Genomic DNA, 22,139 nt, shown 5'->3' with positions numbered 1-22,139 from the left:
TTATCGTAATTGTTATCTAGATAAAGAAACGTAACCAAATAAAATGCATAATTTTGGTGAAAGTGGTCTATAGCTAGCGGCTAACCTTTCAAAACGTGGTAGCAGAACTGTCAACCTTCTTGATTACTTAGTTACGAAATAATTTGGAAATATAGTTACCCTAAAGCGCAAGCCGTGCATAGATTTATTGCTACTAGTAAAACTTATAATCACTATTATAGAAACCGGTTGTTAATTCAACAAATCATCAAACAAAACCAACTTGTAGTAGGAGTAAAAAATAAAAATGGGTACTATTTTTGTAAACATAGGTAATTTAAAATTGAGTGTTTAAACGAATTAAGTGTTTAGCAAGATAAGCTTTTTCCCCTTACCACTAATCACGTTGGTGATAAAAGGTAGATTGCGCCTACTAGCGCACCAGCCCGGGGTGGTGATTGCTGATGAAAATTGCTGCTCGTTTATCACAGCCAACGTCGAGCCAAACTTGCCAAGATCTCGAGATTACAGAGTGAAGAAGTGACGTTCATGGTCTTTTAATGTGTGGCCATTATCGGGCACCGGAGTTAGGTGATAAATTGTGAAATAAAAGAGAATTTAAACGATAGTTTCCACAATGTCACGATGAAGAAAGAAGATATACTATTTTGTATGAGAAAATAGAGTATTCATTTAATAAGTAAATGTTTTGTTGAATTATTAAAAAAAAATTATTTACGTTGCACTTTCTTCTTTACTATATCACTGGTAGTTTAAGAGGCAATACTTGAAAACCTAATGGGACTTATAATAGAAAGCGTTGATGGTATTTAGGTAAACCAGAAATTTGTTGATTAACTTTTACTTAAAAACCTAAAATTAGTTTTAACTTGGTACCCTAAACTACTTAGGAAAACGTATTATAGTTGAAATTTACTTTCAACAATAGTGAAAAGACGTTTGTGCTGTTAATTTGACAACAGTTACCCCGTCACAGCAAACCTGAATACTTAGCAAATATGTATTTGCTCTTTTAGATTTTACGGATTTTACTCAAACACTTTCAAATTGTAACATTTATTTGGTAAACACAGTAAAATGTTAGATTTAGTAAATGACAAATAATTACTCATGAATAAAGGAGTAGAACAGATCACGTGGATGAATGCTAAACACGTTTTTAACAACATTTGAGTTACTGATGTATTGTGTATTGTGCATGTATTATGTATGTATATACCGTAGGTTTTTCTTCTCATTAGTAATAAACCAACCGAACTATCAAGAGAGGTTTCAGGTCCAATTTCCCAAGTTCATCCAACCACTAGGCAACCTTTGATCAAGCTTGTCTCAATTCTGTCTGTTGACCTACATCCTACAACATCGTACTTGGCTTGAGAATAATGAGACACTAACCTAGGTAACGTATCCCCACAGACCATTGTTGGTCAAATCCTGTGAAATCGCTCTGTAGGCCTACCTTCATTCACAAAATAGTATAAAATAGTTAGTATGATCCTTGCAAGCTACACAAAGTTTTTGGAGGTTTTCACAAACTCAATTCGATTTTCACCTCAAATATATTGCCGTTAGTTGAAGTGCCAAGATATTTTAGTAGCCCTCCCTTAATTTAACTACAGCTTTATTTCCATAATATATAGCTATTTTTCATCTCCGTAAAAATATAAAAAGCTTTTTGTCTCAGGTATTGGTCAATATAATATGAACCCGAACAATTCCTCACTTGTATTTAAAACACTACTAGTGTATATCATCGGTAAACTGTTTGGTCACAAACATTTACAGTCGTTTTACAAACAATTTTAATTTTACAATATTCCAAATTTATCACAAACAAAAACTCATACTGTCTCAGTATTTGTTTCCATTCCATATAAACTTTTACCCTTTTGTGGTGAGATAATATTTGATGGACCTATTTCGTCATAAACTCTGGTTGTAGTTGAACAATGTTTATAATTTTCTAAATTTAACAAATACGGCATACTATTATTTTTTTTTTAATTCAAATCCACCCCTTTGCGGTGAGATAGAGCAGGGGGATGTGTTAGTATGTACAAAGAGGGTTTAGCTGAGGGCAAACTTATGCATATTTGCGGCCTCAGAACGTACAAACCTAATTACCGCCCTGTCAGCAACTTTCCTGGTTTTGTTGGTGAGCGGAGTGAGATGGATAACCTTCATATAAACACTTAATGAATAGGTATACAGGCAAAGCTGGTGTAAATGGTAGGTATTTGATTTCTTTGTAAAATTGTATGTGGATTTACTAAAACAAGTAATGCAAAATGTATTACAGTTAGGCGTAAGTTATTAGGTAAATATTTAACTAGGAAATTTATATATTCACCTAAAAATATTTGTTCGTGTAAAATACGTGTAATAATCATAATACAAGTTCTGAAAGAGGTCTTTAGTAAGTAAATTTTGTTGTATGATAATATATGTGGAGGGTGTTGGTTTTTTAATAAAAAAAGTCGTTTCATAAATTTTCTCACGTTAAAACAAGTTTTTAGGTATATAAATAAACAAAAACAGAACAGATAAATATATACATACAGATTTTCTTATTTTAGTCTCAGAAGTACTGTGATGTGATATGAAAAACCGCAACAGTGAAATATATAAATAAATATTTTTTTAAGTTCTATAAGGTACAGTGCAATAAAAAGGTTTTTGGATTTTTGTAGTAAGGGGTTTTTTTTAATTAAAGGCTTCCATTTTTTTTTTGTGAAAAAATCAACACAATAACTTACCGAGCACAAAAATTAATACTTCTAAAAAACTTTGATGGTACCTGGTACCTAAATTATAACAACAAACTTTAACACTAAAAAAATAAACCACAGACACCTGCGTTTTTTTTTAGGGAGAGGAGTGAAAATACTTTTACGCACACAGGTAGCCAGCCTGTAGTGTGAGACTCCTGAAATTATCAGACCCACCTGGGGCTTTACACTTTACGGGTTTAAAGTTAATAAACTGTTGATTTTACTAAAATCTCCTACTGAACGATAATTAATTGTACATAATTAAAATTATAAATGGCCATTCAAACGCTCAAAATTATTTAAAGAACATATTTCCAATTATCTAAACTCTCCGTCACACTGCCATCAAAAGATATATTTTTATACAAATCCCAAAGCTCTGTCAAACAATCAAGAAAAACAATGTCACTCTTTTAATTACATTTTACAACACAAGGTTACCGTAAATATAGGAAAGGTTTGTTTAATTAAAGTGTCTCTGAAAACAGGCAGAAGAACAATTTTTAACATCACAAAGAGATTCATTACCAGGCTTAGATGAAAGATTCAGAACTTTCAAAGAATGTGGACAAAGGAGCAGCAAGTAATCGTCCCCAGGCCAAACGAATGTCTGTTGAAATGCATGCTGGGACGTTGCTTACTGAATATACTGCAACCGCAATCATATGTTTAAGTGAAACATTTTTCAATCTTATGCTTAACGTATGGTTTATCTCGTCATGAAAAGCATAGAACACAGAAGTGTTTGGTTTTACAGTGAAATTTTTATTTTACTATAGGTATATTCACTTCTTTTGATATAATTACTAAAAAGTCACAAGGAAATGGTAACTGTTAAGGGCTGAAACTAGAAAAAGTCAGTTGAAAAATACAACTTTAAATAGATTATATCTGAAATCGTTTGATTCGCATTTATTATATTTAATTTTAAATTATTTTAAAATCAGAGGCCTGTCCGACAAATATACTACATATTGCCACTTTTTTTAAGGAATTAAACATAGAAATTACACATATGGATATTAAATTAATAAGTTGAGAGCTATGAAATCGTAACTGTATGTGCTTCGTTGACTTTATAAACGAACGTACATTCTGAGAATTTACAATTGGATGGAGCAATAACACCTCAGTTGAGAATGTAATTGGATATACACTCATTTAACCTGTATTTCGATGTAGTCCAGTTAATAGGAAGAAATAAACAGAAATTTATATTGAAATTCAGTTTTTGGCCTTTTGAAAGCTTTTGACAAATAATTATTTCTTTGAAAAGTACATAGCACATTTTAAAGATACTTTACTGTACTGGGTATATAATAATTTTTAAATTTTAAGTTAAAAGGAGATACCGTTTAATATCTATATCAATTAGGTGCTAGTTATTCTATTTTAGTTTTCCAAATATTTTATAATTTCTAAATACGAAGGAAATTCAATTCCCATTCGTAGAAGAACTGTACACTAAGCGAACTTTCAGATAACGTGATTAATCTGTTTCAACGTGGTCATAAATAAAAACAAATGTGCACAACTATTACATTCGACGTAATTTCACACCGGCACATTGCTGCAGTCACTCAATTTCATTTCATTGGATAATTTTAATTAATGACAATAAAATCAAATAACTGACAGTTATGTCCTTAAAATAGGGGAGATTTTTTATTGGTTTGAAACTTGACCAGCTTTCCTTGATAACAGGGCATTTAATAGTGACATGAAATGAAGGACCGTCTTTCAATTTTTGATCCAGCTGATAACCAGTTGATCTTGGTCATAAACTAAGCTATGATGCTATCAACACGTTCACTCATCTTCTCTGTTAAATACACATGTGTCAACGTCGTAAGAGTATCTCAACCTCAATGAAAATCCATCAACAAGCAAACCACGTAAATTACTAACCGCAGAAGAATATCATGGGAGTTATAGAAACTCGTTTTTAAATGAACTGCAATCGTATAAAGCGGTATCTTGCTAGATCACCCAAGATCTTCACCGCCGCTAAATAGAAACGTTAGCATAAATAAACAGTTAAAAGTAAATTACGATTGTATTCTGCAGAGAGGAGCTGAGAAAATTAGACTCAGAGGAGTGCTAAATCTTAAGAGGAACATTTAAGTAATAGTTTGCAAACTTCCTAACCAAAATGGTCCCGTTACTTGTCTTTTTAGATGAAATAACTGAAAGAATTAAATAGCTGGAAGAAGAGGAACACATTTTTGTTACCAAAATGCCGACCATTGTACAGAACAAATGAACTAAAAGCTAAAATTGTACTTGATTTTATATTTAATTGTTTGAGGATGCTAACTGATATCCGAAAATCATTTTTTACAAACACTTCGTTTTTTTTTTATAAAACCCCTCTTGCTGTGATAAAAGAACGGTTTTCAAGCAGCTGAACTCTCGCATTTATTTTCATCCGTATTAATTTCTTAGAGGAACAAAAACAATTTTTGTGGCTGAATAGGGCTATATATGTTTAGAAAATTATATGTCATTTAAATATTGAAGGCTTAAGCAGGTTAAAGTATGACTACTTCAGCAAAATGTTTCGCATAGATAAGTTTAAATTACGAAAATCTGATACTGAAGACTCGGTACAGGACTTCTAGGTCTGTAGAATGAATTGGTCCTGGGGTTTATGGCACGTTGACACCACCCATGTATAATAACTGGTCGACACATGTTAGACAGGAAATCGGCGAGGTTCAGCCTCCCACAAAGGTTGCAGAGGTGACATTTACTGCCGCTGTTGAAGCATCTGACTACCACGCCCAACTTTGGAACATCCTGATGTCTGTTGGCTATTTTAACAGCTTCTTCACCCGGTGGGTTTTGTCTGATGTTACATCCTTTTTGTTGTTCACAATTACTTAAGTTGGTACACCTTTGTAGCTCAATGGTGTCGTACCTCCTCACCACACATCTTTCGTCTTATACAGGGTGTCTTGCAACCTTATGAACAAACTTTGTCACGTTATTTTTTGTTTATTTTGACATGCTGAATAACGTGACAAAATTTGTTCATAGGTTTGCAAGACACCATGGGTTCATGGTGTTCATAGGGTTCATGTATAATTTTCGGACAACATTCTCAATTACTGAAGGGTACTTTGATCATTTTGTTTCGGTCAACATGTAAGTTTTGAGATAAGCTTGGATAGGGTTGAACGCAAGACTTCGAACCATAAGGTTCCAGGTCAAAATCCCACCGATCAAATGGATGTTATCTAAGTAATGATGTCACGACAATAAGTAAGAGATGTAGAAACGGTTTCGCGTTAACAAGCAGGGGTAAAATAAGTGATTCAATCATTTAGTCAATTACTATTTCCATCGATATGTCGAACTACTGTCAAGAATTCAACAATAAGATACAATCGATGATTACCTTCGATAGATACGATTGCTTACGACAGAGTTAACAGTGTCTTATCATTACTCCCTGGGGTCTTAAAGAGATGTTTACTCCCCAGGGACAAAATTAATTACTTTAACTCCGCAACGCATGGGATAATTAAAAACTGTTTACGCGTCAGTACTGCGGAAAAGATACATCAGCTTTAACTCACTCTTCTTTTCCTGGCCCATTGAAAAGCCGAAGAGAAGCCCATACACAAGATGCTCTATATACACCCGGGGCACGACAGTGCCGCTAGAGCGGAAGTATTTGTCATCCTCTTACCCTTAATTGGCAGCTGTTATTGTTGACTCATAACTATCACGGAGGCTGAAGGAGTTGGGACGTACAAAGAGCGCTGTGTACACTATTAGCTTGAACCTTGAGTTGAATACTCAACCTAAAGATAAACATCTATTACGATTGCCTTAAGCCCTAAAAGGTTGCGCACAGTGCTGATTTTAAAGCTAATTTATGCTCTCTCAATATTTGTTAATTGTAATTAAATCCTTTTGGGGTTAGTATTCTTTTGAACGGGTTCCCGTCCATATCCTCTGGGGTGAGTCGAAACATGACCATAATGATGTGTACTGTAAATACTAGTAAATTGTTAGGTGGCAACGCTACGGATACCCAACACCCAACCTTAGACTCACCTAGAATAATTTTTTTTTAATTTCCTACATCTGTTTAACATGCGGCAAATCAGCATACTGAAACTATTATAACAAATTGCAACATACCGCAATTGTTGAATCATACGCAGCAGAATATCACGTACTTTTCACTGTCATCACGTACTTATGAAACAAGTCAGCGACACATGCTGTAATCACATGGATCAGCTGTGTTGCACATTTATTGTTCACATTTTAAATACAACCACAATGTAAAATATTTAAAAAGTGTTTGAATTTAGTTGAAATACGTTGTTATTTCTTCACCAGCATAAGACCCATGTTAATCTTTTTTTAATCATATATTTATTTTTTTGCTTATTTTTGAGCCTATTTTAATTTATAAGGAGATTCTGCCAGATTCTGCACATCTACGGGAAAATACCTTTCATTTGTTACCAACTACGTGTAATTCAATCAGTATGGTCTGGCTAGCAGTCATAAGTTTTGAAAAAAGTTTTTTAGTATATAAGATTAATATATATTGTATATTTAGAACAAATTGAAGACAAATCGATGTGCCATAGTCGATAGTATATGCCCACTGTAAAATATCAATTTCAAAAAAGCACAAAAACTACGATTTCAAAACATCAAAACGACCTAAATGTAAACACAATATTGTCAATTTCGCTCACCGATACTGTTCATGTAGCAGTTTCAATAGTGCCTTGGTGAATCTAAATATCAAAGAAGAAATTCTTTGTCTTTTACCAGATATTTCAGTAACGTGATATTCGCTATATTCTGCTCCATAGCAACGTCCTTTGTATACGGTCCATTGAAAACAAAGGAAAGCACTTGTAATGAGAAATCTGTTATTTTACCGTTAGCGTCAAAAACAAATTTTAAATGTCATAAAACTATAGAATGAAGGTTGCTTTTTCTTTTTAAAAGCTAGCAGTTTTGGATTTTGTCATGTATTTTTTTACGAGTAAATAATTTAAAACGAATTTGTTACGCTGATACATTTTATTTTGGGTTTAAGAAAATAACTTTCTTCCACTACATTACGTCACACAATTGGATTTAATAGTAAAAGCTGAAAACAACAAAATGGAAAGTAAGAGAATACTTTTATGAAACCACTACACACCTCTGTCTATGAATACAAATAGACTTTCCCATTCATTCCCATGTTTAGATTGTGACTGGTTTCAAAATATAAATGAAGACTGTTGTATGGACCCCACAGAATAGATTAGTGTCAAAATGTACTCCATTAGTTTTAGACACTATGCTAGTTGTAGGTAATGCCATGTAATACAAGTGTTATGCTTTACAATTAGTTGTATTCAGCGTTGGTTAGCTAGTATATTGTGCCTTGTATGATGTTTGTATGTACCTAGTTAGCTAGCTTTATTTTTGGTTTAACTTTTTCGAACGATTCGACAAAATTGAATATCAAACATCAGCGTACTTTGTAAGTAGTTTAATTTATTATGAATTTATTTTGGTTATTTTAATTCTGAAACCAGCGGGAGTTCCAGTTGTAAAGAGGCTAAACCCCCCTTTGCCCCTGGAAAATAAATTTTAACATACATTTTGTTCCAAGGTTCTTTTTCATAGTTATAAATGTTAAAAACGGCTGTGGAAGTAATCAAACGGCTTTTAAAATACCTAATCTTCCAGGAGGAGGACCCCTAGTAGCCTACCCCTTCTTTTTTTGGGGGGGGGAGGGTCTAAGTCCCGAAATTACCGGTAGCCTTTAAACAATGCTCTAAACCTAGACACTCTCTAAGACTTATTAATATTTGACATTGGAATGGAATAGGGTATATTTTAGCACATTTCCCATATAGGGAATAAGCTATTACCGTAGTACTTATGGTAAGACCTGGACCCAGAACCGATTTACTTTTTCGTTTTGAGGTCCCTAGAGCCCAAAAAACACCATCCGTTCGGAATCATAATTGTATAATGTGATATTTTAAGGAGATATTATAGTGCAAATTCAATCAGGTTAATGGAAATTCGCTTAGTACGCAGGTCAGCTGCGGTGGGGGTATTTATCAATAAAATATAGTAAAACTGAGTAAAATTAAGTTTTTTACGTGTTTGGTAATATAAACTCATAAGATCTTACTTAAGAAAATATTCAAAAACCAATTCTTTTCAATCTTACCTTTTTTATCAGCAGACCTCTGGCACGCGCATTGTGAGAAAAGGAGAACTGCAAGAGTCAACGTAGTGAGTCTTTCCATTGTCTCGGTTCACACAATCACAGTCACAGTCACCACGAACATTCCAGGTTTTGATCGCGTTAGTCCCAACAATACCGCGGATCGCTGGGCGTGAATGATCAAAGTACGAGGTCTGAACACTAACGATGACGTCACTGACAAAGGTACGTCAAATCTGGAACACACAAAGCTGGTTGTTAGAGAGTGAGTTGGAGTGTCAAATCTGATGGATTACTTTACTGCAAAAGTATAATAATTATTACATAAACCAGTTTTAAGAGTGGAAGGCTGGAATATTTTTTTAGGAGCTCACCTGTAAAATCACTAATTAAAGATTGAAACTCAAAAACATCACTAATTAAAATATTAAAATTCAAGATCACTTAACTAACATTGTATTAGGTTAGAAATCGAAACAATAACAAAGAACGAAAATAAAAAAAACTTGTTTTAAAAGTCAGCTGATCAATTAAATTAACACAGAGTAATCAAAGCCATTACAACACTGATATTTGTTAATTCTCGTTACACAATATTCGGGTGGTTTGAGGGGAAGTTCCTCAACCACGTTGGTTGTACTTAGTGTATGTTGCTTAATCAGCTGTTGAGATATTCTTTTGAAGATAAGAGTCATGCAGAAGGGATAAATTTCTTCTCTTAAAACCACCTAATTCTTGTGAACGAAGTACAATACTGTATTATTGTCACTTATCTACCAGTTGTCTTTAATTTTGATCAAGCTGAATGAATGGTGCTTGAGTCCAGCATTATTGAGTTTTTTCTCAAATCCCCTGATTATATTTAGTAACTAGTTAAGTTAGTATGCAAGGTTAGCAAATGCAACCGATGACGTACTATTTACGTAGACTACGTATAAAAAATACGTAGCTACGTACTTTTTCCCTTCTTCTGGCATATGGGTATACTTTTAACAACTTGACAAAACAATCTTCATATACAAGTATTCAATTTTGACAAGCTCTTTGGGGAGTATTTTATGTAGCCATTTTATAAAGTTTTATGTTTTAACCTTTAAATTTTTATTGGTTACAAAGTAGACAGTGTTTTCACTCCTTACTAAACAATTCAGTTTCTACAGATACGTACAAACTTGAAGGATTCTAGTCCGATCCAACACGTTTAGACACACTTTACTCTTGTACTAACCCTAAGCCTTTTACAAAACGCAAAAGCTTTACCATTTATATATTAATTTCAACAAAAATATACACGTAAATCATTTCATCCTATTGAAAATGCAATATAATTCCTCTTGGCGCCAAAAACCCGCAAATTAAGTGCTGAGAACCATCTACATTCAAATAACACGATCTACCTGTAATTGACCAAAGCCAGATTTTTACAACCAAAGGCAATTAGTGGGCTTAAACACTCTACAGTGAAACAGTAATTAGTCAATCGTTCCAAAATTCATTAGTAGTCCGAGATCGCCGACCCATATACCCGATTAGTTGGGATCAAGCGTTTAACGAGCTTGTTAATTTTACTGCGGTTGATCATAGGATCAATACTCTTTGATCAATGAGTGATATAATCAGAGCTGTGGGTGATGAGATGGTTCGATGGGGAATCTGATGGTTTTAGAGTGGTTGTGGCAAATGCGGTACCGTATTGAGTGAGGTTAGTAATTTACGTGTTAGATGTTTTCTCTCGAACCTGTGATAAAAATCGTAAGATCGTATACACAACTAGTTATGAGATATTTGACCACAGAGTTCGCAAATTTTTTAAAATATGAAATTATATTTTGATGCGTATTATATTATTCTGTTGGTAACGTTTGACCTATGTTGACCTTATAGTTCTCTCCTTTAAAATTGTATTTTAGGCGGTTTCTTTTTCGGATGAACTAAAGTTTTGACTGCACCTCACGCTGTGATCAGCTCATATTGATTTATCGATTGGGATTTCTACAGTACAGAGCCAATGATATCATTGGCTAAACACAGAATATACTTTCAAAGTAATGTAAGGATTTGAAGCCAAGAAAATAGTTGAAGTTCAGAACCATCTCACCAGAGGGGGGGGGGTGTATTGGGTCAATTATTAACATAGACAAAAATAATTAAATATAGACCGTCAGCTGTGCTGCTGTTACCATAGGTTCTGGCGCACACCACCGGAAGTGCCGTATAGTTTACGTAGCGCGTAGGCAGTAACCAAATGGCGCTCCCAGCGGTGTGGGCCAGAACATATGGTAACCATGGTAACTGCAGCACAGCTGACAATCTATATTTAATTCTTTTTGTCTATGATATTAATTAAAACCAATGCAGTATCATAGCAAACAGCTGATTGATTTATCACTTCAAAATATCGTCATTGGTTGGTAGACCATCTCAACAGATTGCACCACGTTTTTTCCTTCAATTTTTTACATTAAATGGAAAGTCTATTCTGTGTATAGTATGATGATGTGTTATGTACGCTCTGTACGTACGTTACCCAGTAAGGAGTAAGCCCGCGGACCAGCACGGCGCCAGTTTCTTGCCCAGGATGTGAGTGGGCTCCAACGTGGGTCCTCCAGACACGGCCGAGGAGTGGCTTTATCACTTGGCAACGAGGAGTGTTGTAATTATAATAACATCTAGGATAAACTAGAGGTGACACTGACAGGCTATACTTATACGGTTAAACTGTTAGATAAAGTAGTGGCTATGGAAGAGACGTGGTCTTTTATTTTAATAACTATAGTGAATAGTTTAAATGTATGTTTCGGTAATAATATACATGATGCAATCGCATGTCAAATATTTCTTTATGGTCAAATCCTAGTTGGAAATCACCTGTTCCTAGCAGCGAAACGACCACTTTGGTGTGTGTTTTAAGCTCAATATGTATTCGGCGTGGGTTCAGTATATTTACTATGGATAAAACTAGACTTGTAGATAGTTTTGGGATACATAATTTATTGTCCTACTTCTGGATATAGATATAATTATTTTTTTCCATACAATATCCTTATACGTCTGGTATAACTACATGTTTCGTGGCAACTCCCACATCATCAGGTTAATCCTCTCTTACGATTCGTCATACATTAAAAATTAAAAACACAAAAAGCACACGTTGATATGAGACATTTAACAGAAAACTTGTTGGATACAGTTAAACTTTGAGATGGGGATTAGAGTTGTAATTAAGTGAATTAGAAGTCCATTTATGTAGTTTTGCCTAATTAAAATTTTGCATATTAGCTATATGACAGTTTTGGACGATTATTATATAATAATTAGATCGGCATATATACAAAATAATCGTCAAAATTATTTCGTCATATAAAACGTCCATAGCTGGGTTTTAGTCATGATAAATGGATTCGCATGAAGAAAAATTTATATCAATCAATTTTTCAGACTACAATGCTCTTTTGAATTCGCATTTTAAGTTTAATATATATATATATATATTACATAAGTATATAATAATAGATTGAAAGAAGTATATATCAACTGAAAACGGTTTATATGGTCAGTTTTGTCCGGTTGGTGTCAAATACGCGTTTTAATATATGTTTCTTACTAACAAACATCGAAATATTAACTGTACATAAAAATATATTTATAATGTATTGTAATTTAATATTATATTGTTAGAATACATTAAACCTAAAAAAATGGTTCCTAAAAAATAAAGATTTAGTCTACAAAAGTGCAACCATCATGAAACAGTAATCAAATCAAACTCTAGACTTTTTAATACGGCAAGAAGTCTTTTCCATCTTTTCAAAGACAATGATAGAATTTAGTGATATTACCTACGCCATTTTACTTCTTTAAAGGTTAGCTGTTTCCTTTTTAGCAAGGCTCTTATATTTTAATGTTATTTGTAATGGACAGCTTAGTCTAGCTTCAAACCCTCAAATAGCATCTCTCAGGATTGAACCCTCAACCTCCTCATTATTGGTTATTGCGAACACTATAACCGTTGCTATAAAATTGCTATCTTCCAATATGATACCAAAATTGCTCCTATAATTACTTAAACCTCAGCTGAATTCTAGTAAACTTCGTTAAGAGTTTGAGTTTAGGATTTTTCTAAACTTGAATTTTGTTAGAAATAATCTAGCAAATACTATTACTTTTTAGGTTTTAATGGTATGAATGATACTATACCAACATCACTTTATAATTTAACTATTTACTCTTTTCTAGCAAAGTAGCTTCAGCAAGTATCTGCCTCAGTTGGGACACGTGAGTTTAGTGTCAGGGGTCCGGGTTCAAATACCAATAATCATCAATTAATTTTAGCTAAGGGGAGTAAGCTGGTTTACTTGTAGAGCGCGGGACTTTGGTCCTTAACGTCCCTGGTTCAAATCTTTCCAGCCGCAATTTTTTATCCAAGTGATAGTTCCGCAACTAGTCCTAACTCGAAGTAATGTGTGTGTACACAATCTCGAGCTAAGGCCTAGCGTCCTCGCAAAAAATATCGTGATTATAACACGATGAATAGTTTTGAACCCAACTGTACACCTATCTAGGCCTATTTAGAAAAGGAAAATTTAATATGAATCTCTCAACTGAGGAGAGTGTAGGGCCTACTCTATATTAAAGAGTCTCCTCCAATAAAGTGCACATGAAAGACATCTTCGTATATAGGTCTGATAGCATGCATAGTGCAAATAAATGTAGTAATTTATAACATACCTCATTGAAGTGTCTGAAGCAGATTAATATACCACAGAACAATGCAATATTCTCAATTAGCTATAGGGTAAACCATTTAATTTACTCTGCAGTCTGGTTTTGATCAAGTGCAGTAATTTGATATACTGGTGGACTTGTCTGTATTAAATTTAATAATCCAATGTTTCACAACTATTGTTTGTATTTCTGCCAAACTCAGTGGCTTGTATTAAATAGTTTTAGGTCGATGTGTTTGTTATTTAGATAATTAATATGAATCTTCTTGTGTTTTAGTATGTTTTATTGTAGACACAGGTTGGAAAAGTTTCAAGTTGGTATATGTTTAGTAATTTTCTAAAGAAAGATGTCCCCAATAATTCAATATGTGAATTATTGGCTCTAATTGGCCGATTTGTGTGTTCTTATATACATTTATGGTAAATTTATCCTTATTTGCACGATCTTAAGGATTAAAATACTCCAATACTCCATTGATATCCAACCTTGAAAGCTGCTCAAAGTTAATTAAAATCATACAATCTTAATATTGAACAACCCTATAAATCGTCAAAAGTATTTACATTGTTTTAATTAAAAGAATAGACCAATTCATATAACCACAACTGGTTACTAAAGGAATCACACGAACATAATAAATTAATTTAAAGAAGAAAGGAGCTAGGTTTGATAAATTTATGAAACATCAATTATTGGTATCATCACATTAGACTAATGGTAGTAAAAGGACTATACAAAACAGATTAATGACATAATCTATGGTTATCAATCCGGTGAATTTTAAACTAATTGCAAGAACTAAAAAGATTAACATAAAACTATTTCCAACGTTATTTGAATAATACACGAGTTTTGTTGCCAATACAACGTACTATAATAATGTATTGCAGTATGTCATTCCAATCAAATAAACCATATAGAATAATGTTCTTTTTTATATAACTGATTACCATTCACATAAGCATACACATCATCCCATTTAAAAGTGGTTATTCTGTTTGAATACGTTAGGCCTACTAATAACACAATGGGCCATTGAAAGGGGTCATTTTATTTTGAGGAGGTAAAAATTGGCCGCGAGACAAACAGACGGATTGACGCTGGTAAGGACCAATTAACCCATTGGCCCGTAACCGAGGCTCTGCCAATTACAAAATTGACGCCCAATTCCTGGAACACTGCCAATTATCTCCTGGTGAGATGAGAGCAAATATAAGACTATTGTGCGATGTGGTGCAAACTGGAGATATGGCTTATCTCTCTCTAAACATTAGCTGTCTTTAATGGCGTTGGTATATATTTTAATGGTATTTAAATTCACATACATTTAATTGATATATGTTAAAATATTACTGTCATTGTTGTAATAAGTTAGTTGATAAATCAACACACTAGGATAAAATGATTTCGATTAAAACGCGAAAAGGAAGACATAACTATCAAGTACGACAGACTTAAAAGACATTTTGATTGATAGTATGGTCTATTTTAAGAAATGCACTGTTAGGTCATGAAGAATATAAAATAGCTTGAACAAACTTGAGCAGTCATAGCATTTTCATATAAAGTTATTCGGTAAAATAACTACTTGCCTTACAAACAGTTTTTAATTTAGCAACCTTGTTTATATGGTTGGACGTAGTAAACAAAGAAAAAAATTGCATCGTGCAATTTACTATTCAAATGGATAATAATAATATTTTAGCAAACCCATATACATCAATGATCGCTTACTATAGCCTAATGCACTAGAGATAATTAAGATATATTGGCAATACAGTGTGGTTCAATTAATACATATTGTTGTTGTGAAATTTATAACATTCTACTTTTATATGATCCACACTCTGGGGTGATATTAATCCACGTAAAAACTGTAAAAATCGTAGTAACTGTGTGTCATAATAAAAATTGTAATACGTTAAAGAGTTTCTTTTTTTAATTTAATGTTCCTGGTTTAACTCATACACATTTATTGGAAGAGATTGTTTTAAGAGTTTGTCAGCTTATGGAAATTAATAACTGTGGTATCAAAAACTATCTTGCATGAATGTGAATGTAAAATTATTAATTATTTTGTAAAGCTAAAAATGCGGTAGTTTTTTCCCCCACAACACAAAATTATTGCGTTGAATCTGATCCAAACACTCTTTGATTGTTTTACATTTACACTGGTTTAGGAGAAAATAATTTTATTTAAACAAACAATACATAATATTTGGAGATTTATGTCTCATACTCACGCAAATTACCTTTACCATGATTAAACAACAAAAACCGTGTTAAAATTACACAATTCCATTATCAAACTCTTCAAATAATAAATTTGTCAAAACATATTCCAAACAAATGTAAGTAATACAACTACAAATAGTTACCTGGTTATAGAATATATATACAGGATATCCAAACACGAAAACACGTGCGTGATAATGAGCGTGTTGCAGCAACACGATACACGAAACACGTCCGACACGAACCGCACAGACGGACAAACTGCCGGTGTAGACAGGCTGTCACCTGCCGAGCCGACTGGAGACGAACAGAACCGACTGGAGCCGAAGATGCCCGAACGTCCGCCAGCTCATTGTTGGCACCAGCTGACTCAGCTTTTAGCGAAGGTCACCAACAATACAGCTGGAGAAAAACGAATACTATACGATTGAACGTAAATTATGCTTATATTAGAGTTTTGGAGCGTGCGTTAAGTAATATTTAGATGAAAATTAATATTTGATTATTTGGTTATAATATTGATTTGACAAAGATTTACAATATGTTTTATCTGCAGTATATTTATTGTAGTTTTTTATGTCAAATTTTTTATATGGTTTATGTAGTTGAGAAAGTAATCGTAATTGAGTTTGCTTAGCTGTCTCTATCAAATTAATGATGATTCTAAATAAATCAATTAAAAATTAAGGACATTTTCTTTTAGCTAAGTACCACAAAGGTTTTTAAGTTAAAATTTCATTTTTATTTTCGAATCGTGTTTAGGATTAGGGGATTTTAGGTCGAGTTGGACTAGGTTCGAACTTCACACTTCAATTACATATTAGTGTTTACAAATTAATTAGGGCTCGTGATTAATTAACCAAAAAGTCTAGAATATAAAATTGTGGTACCCGATGATATATTCTGTTCTCATAGTAATTAGGGTGTTAAGAACTAATTACAAACATTCATTTGAATTTTTCGGTAAGGGGCATTCATTTTCTACTTATTGTCTTATATTTTGTACGTGCTGTTCAAATAAGATTATTACCTACTTGTTATGTGTAAAAAAAAACTACTTTTACCGATTTTGGTCTAATTTGAGGCTATATAATTTTGAAAATCTTTCCTCGACTGAGCTGAACGGAAAGTAAATTTGAACGTCAAGACAAAAGGTTCCCGAAATTGTAGGACAAAGGACCTCTGCTTGTTTCTCTTTGTTTAATGATCTCGCTTACAAATTCGTCTGCATTGTGTAAACTGAGTGTGCCTACGCTCCAGTGCCTCTGGCAACCTTATTATCTTCGGTTTGAAACGCAATTTCTGACTTGTATTCTTCAAACCAAAGTAAACGTTTATCAATTATGTGGCTTTAAGGGTTTTGCTTCTGCTTAGTTAAACATGAAGACAAATGTCTTTGCATTTGGTTTCCCCTTATGGGTTTGTGTTTTAATCAAAATGTGGTGCGTAAAAAACTGTTATGTGCGTAAATCGGTGGGGATTACGTAAACTAAATATATATAGTAAGGTGACAATGAAAGTTAATTTTATAACGGGTTCCTCTCCTATTCATGCTAAAATATAGAGTATTATATTCATTGTAGTGTGAGTAGCCTCCTGATTGCAAAATATAACTAATAATAGTGGTTTAAATACCTGATTCTGGCAATCAAAATGTATTCCACAACTACTTTCAACCTGCTAGGAGGTCATCATCAGGTGAGTACAGGGATGATTACTTCTTATGAAGGTCCTTGTACTCACCTGATGATGACCTCTTAGCAGGTTGAAACTAGTTGTGGAATACAACATTTGGATTGCCAGAATAAGGTATTTTCACAGTAAGTATCATCATAGACAAAAAATATAGACTGTCAGCCGTGCTGTGGTTACCATAGGTTCCGGTGCAAACCGCTAGGAGCGCCATGTAGTTACGTAGCGCGTTCACAGTACCTACATGGCGCTCCCAGCGGTGTGCGCCAGAACCTATGATAACCGCAGCACGGCTGACGGTCTACATTTAATTCTCTTTGTCTCCATTTGAATCCAATTATAGAGGAAAGTTATTGTCATTGAGACAAGACCAAATAAAAATGTTTTTAATCTTCACTTTATTGAAACAATATTATAAGAAACATCTTGTATAACCTATTAAAATTGGTGTTTAAATTGGATGCTATTGTAAGAAATACAAAAATATTATTATCAAATATATCAAATAAAGTTTATATTATTTTCGGTTGTTGTTGAATACTTATAGCAATACAATTAAGTAACTGTATTGCAATCAGCTAAAGCCGTAATCAGAAAAATGAACTCAGTTTGGCAGAATCATTCTCTGGGGGTGAAATGCAATTATCCAGATTATTCTTGGTCAACAAAGTAAGCAATATTGTTAAGTGTTCCTTTCTTTTGAATCCTACTGTTTTATCCCTAAGTAAATTAAATTGAATTTTAACAGTCAAAATTACATTGTACATGTATCACAGCGCAATTCTAGCGAGAATTATGCTACTGAAACATGCGATAAAACTTTTACAGTAATTACAAATACTTAATTAATAATGTTGTACCAAATCCCATTAAAAGTCCCGAAATTGAATTCACAACAGAATGCAAACAGCCTATTAAGGTCAATAGCAATGGGCAACCACTGTGAAAATAATGGCCTGCTATTGGAACAAAGTTGGGACATGAAATCAACCTAGGTTGAGAAAATAACGGATTTTATCTCCACTGTAAAACTTATAGTTACAAATACTATCAAATACAATATTACAAATACTATGTTATAATATGGTTACTAACTATGGTTATTATATCCACATGTTTTTCCGTATGTACCTGAGCTTACCGATTGATTGTATTAAAATTGACTAACTATATTTTGTATTAGACATTTTATACAAAATGTTAAATAACTTTTTAAAAAATTACTTATAATTATCATATAATGTTAAATCGTTAAAGTCTTCAAATTAATTAAGGATGGGAATGAACATTCAAAAGGGGAGTGGTTTTATACACTAATAGATAATTACAGATTACAAAGTTACTTTCAACAATTTTTACATTGCTTTACACATGAACTATTACCATATTTTGGTAAATCTATTATTTTGTTAATGCTGGGAAAAATACATTTACGAATGGTCTAACATTTTAATACATCTTTTACAAAAAAGGTATACGGATGTGAAAGTATAATAATTTTTTTTTATTAATGGTTATTAATTCCTGTCCCACTAATAAATGTAAACTAAGAAAACTTTTTATCTTAATGTTTCTACACAAATATTGAATAGGCCTAATATTCTTAATTCCGCTCTTTTTTGGCGGTTGTATGCTTTCAAAGTGCTTCTCAAGCATTATAGAAAGTCTCAAGAGGTTATTTTAGAACTGAAGCCAAAAACGCCCACTTTTACAGTTTCTCACTCAAGCTCCTTCCTATTTTCTGTTCAAAATAAAATGTATCAATCCATCCTTACTTTTAATTATGATTTTTTTACGTTAATGGAAATATAATCATAAAAACGTTAAGTAAATTCTAGTTTGTAATTTTTTTCCCAAAAGTACTTTAATTGATATTTTAAAATAAATAATAGGTTAACCTATTACACGGTTTGTTATCAGTTTTTTTAATAGTTTAAGAAACACCTTTTCATTTATGCATTGTCATCAGTATTTAAAGTTTAATATAATGAATAGCCATATGTGTATTTACTTCATGTTGCTTACTTACAAATAATCTCCACTTGCTTTTTATTAATAAATGTTAAGAATTTTTTCGTATCTTACATCAAGAAGTGTGAAACAAACTATTAAAATCTTATTAAAAAATTACCTTAAAATGACGTACATTATGTAATGTAACCTTGGGCTTGAAGACTACAAATTGGATATACATTTATGGATAAGCTGCAGCCAATATTTTTGTCAAGGAGCAAAGGTTGACCAAGTCTCCTACACAGTGAGCTAATGGGCAAATTTTTTTCTTCTCTATTAGGTACTTTTTGCTAAAAATTAATTAGGTGTGTAAAACATACATCATTATTGTGCAACAGCGCACTCTGACGGCTTGATTGAAACTCTAAAATCTGATTGAACTCTGATTGGACTTGAATTTCTAGGACAAAGATTATACCGAATCCACTAAAGGCCTAGACCCAACATTATACAATTTTGTTCGTTAAATTTGGGTTGGTAAGTTTGTTTTGACTCTACAAGTATCATGTTCTTCCTGGAGGATATGTCCAATAAATATTGTTTATAGCAGGAAGTTTTTCATCAGTTGACCACTAATATGAGAGGCCACTCAAGTTTAGGGTCCACAAGCGATCATGATAAGTGGCAATAACTAACAAGCGAAACGCTCCATGCAATGTATTTACTATTCAATTAATTCATACTCGTGTGTACATGTTTTGTAAAAGGATTTATGGGTGAAAGAATAAAATATCAATAAAACATACAAAATATTCTGCTGGATTATTTACAAACAATAACTTCCTTTCATGAAACAAAATTTGCATGAATAGAAATATGATGCATGAATATGAATAATTGAAATGAAATAAATAGTATAACATATAAATGTTGATGGAGGTCTGGATTTTTTGTATATTTTATAATTAATTGGGCATATTTTTGTTTGAAATACTGCAATATGTATATCTGACTAGTTGTATTTAAATTAGAAGTATCTAGCTTAAAAACATTTTTAAACACTTCAAAACCTTTTGAATAGTTACAAAATAGAAGTCATAAAAACAAAAATACGATGTTTAGCTTAATTAATATGATTACAATTTCAATGTTACCAGAACCAAATCAAATAAAACATTCCTTATTGCCGTATAAAACACAGCAACATACATGGCTTTAGTCACATTATTCAAATACTTCAATAAAATACCACATTCACATAAGTAACAAACCTCTTTACCACCTATTTTTAACATAGTTTTCTACAGAATAAAAACACCCGAGCCGGCAAAACTTCATTTTAGCTCCTAGGTTCAAAATATACAATTACGTATTAAAATAATACAGTATAAGGTATTTTCATTTAAATTCTCTTTTATGACAGTTTTATAATCTTGGAAGCGTAAGGATCTCCTGATAATATGCAATCACGACTGAATGTGGAGCTGATGGATCGCGCGATGTAATCTCTCAAACATTCATCAATCAAATCCACTTATCCGAACATCTCCGGAGACTTCGATATAGATATTGCCGTTGTGTCATCCAAGCAGTTGCGTGAGTGTAGAAAATATAAATATACAATAATACTATTGACTTTCGATACTGCAAATGATGATTTTTATCTTATATCGAAAAAAAACTTGTTTTGAGATTAGATTTTTTGTTTTGTTTGTAATGTTGAATATTATTAGAATAAGTTTCTTATAATTCAGATCGTTAATAAAACGCCATTTAAGACATGAACCGTCTTTAAAAGGTTTACATTACAAGTGAGGATGTATTAAATATCGTTGCACGAGGCATTATATTTTGTCTTGAAATCCACGTCTTTTCTTCTTTCAAAGTTCCACAAGTAAAATGTAGTTATAACTTTAGTACGTATTAGCTAATTATATGAAAAACCCATCTGACTTTCTGTTATATATAAAATATTTAACAAAATTAATAATTTAATTAGATTAATTAAATCTCATATTATAAATATTCACTCATTGATAAATTTATAATTTTGTAACATGAGCTCTAATCAATGATTTTGGTAAGTTCAAATTTTTTGGTTCGGGGTTTGATTATATATTTGAGGTAAACACTTCGATTTAAGTTGGTTCTAATTTTCGTTACGTTATTTATTTTTTATACATTAACTATCAATATAAACCAAATATTCATTCATAAGGGTATAATTTATTATGATAATCTAAAGTATGAAACTGGGAACCGTAGAAGAGGGAAGAAATACTGTCTCATAACTCGACTATAAATTTTGCACACTTTCAGTGCAACTGGCATTCTCCTACTTTGCCTTTAAGTGAAATTCCACCAACCTAGTTGTTCTCTTAATCACAAACTGTTTGAAACAATATTATATATCATTCATATATTTATCAACTGTTAAAGCAATACTGTTTGAAAATATAGTTTCACAATTGTTCATACATATTATATTTATTGCAGAATGGTTAAAGTGATTGGGTTACAATGAGAAGTTCAGTTAAACTGTATAAAAAAACTCC

General features: G+C 32.6%; 1 protein-coding gene across 1 annotated transcript in view; it reads right to left on the bottom strand.

Annotated features, from left to right (window-relative positions):
* LOC129002694 (roundabout homolog 2-like) overlaps positions 1–16,184 on the bottom strand; it is a 235,419-nt gene extending 219,235 nt beyond the window's left edge. Inside the window, exons 1-2 of the mRNA XM_054430690.1 lie at positions 16,083–16,184; positions 8,983–9,215 (exon numbers count right to left, since the gene is read on the bottom strand). Of these exons, the coding sequence (XP_054286665.1) occupies positions 8,983–9,061 (79 nt within the window). The 5' untranslated portion in view covers positions 9,062–9,215; positions 16,083–16,184. The remainder of the gene's footprint in view (positions 1–8,982; positions 9,216–16,082) is intronic.
* Positions 16,185–22,139: the final 5,955 nt, after the last annotated feature.

The sequence above is a fragment of the Macrosteles quadrilineatus genome, unplaced genomic scaffold (assembly GCF_028750875.1).
Source record: "Macrosteles quadrilineatus isolate MER2022 unplaced genomic scaffold, UCM_ALF_1.0 Scaffold_9__3_contigs__length_116548681, whole genome shotgun sequence".
NCBI lineage: Eukaryota > Metazoa > Arthropoda > Insecta > Hemiptera > Cicadellidae > Macrosteles > Macrosteles quadrilineatus.
Note: the sequence above shows the minus strand (reverse complement) of the source record. Positions and strands in the feature narration are given on the sequence as shown.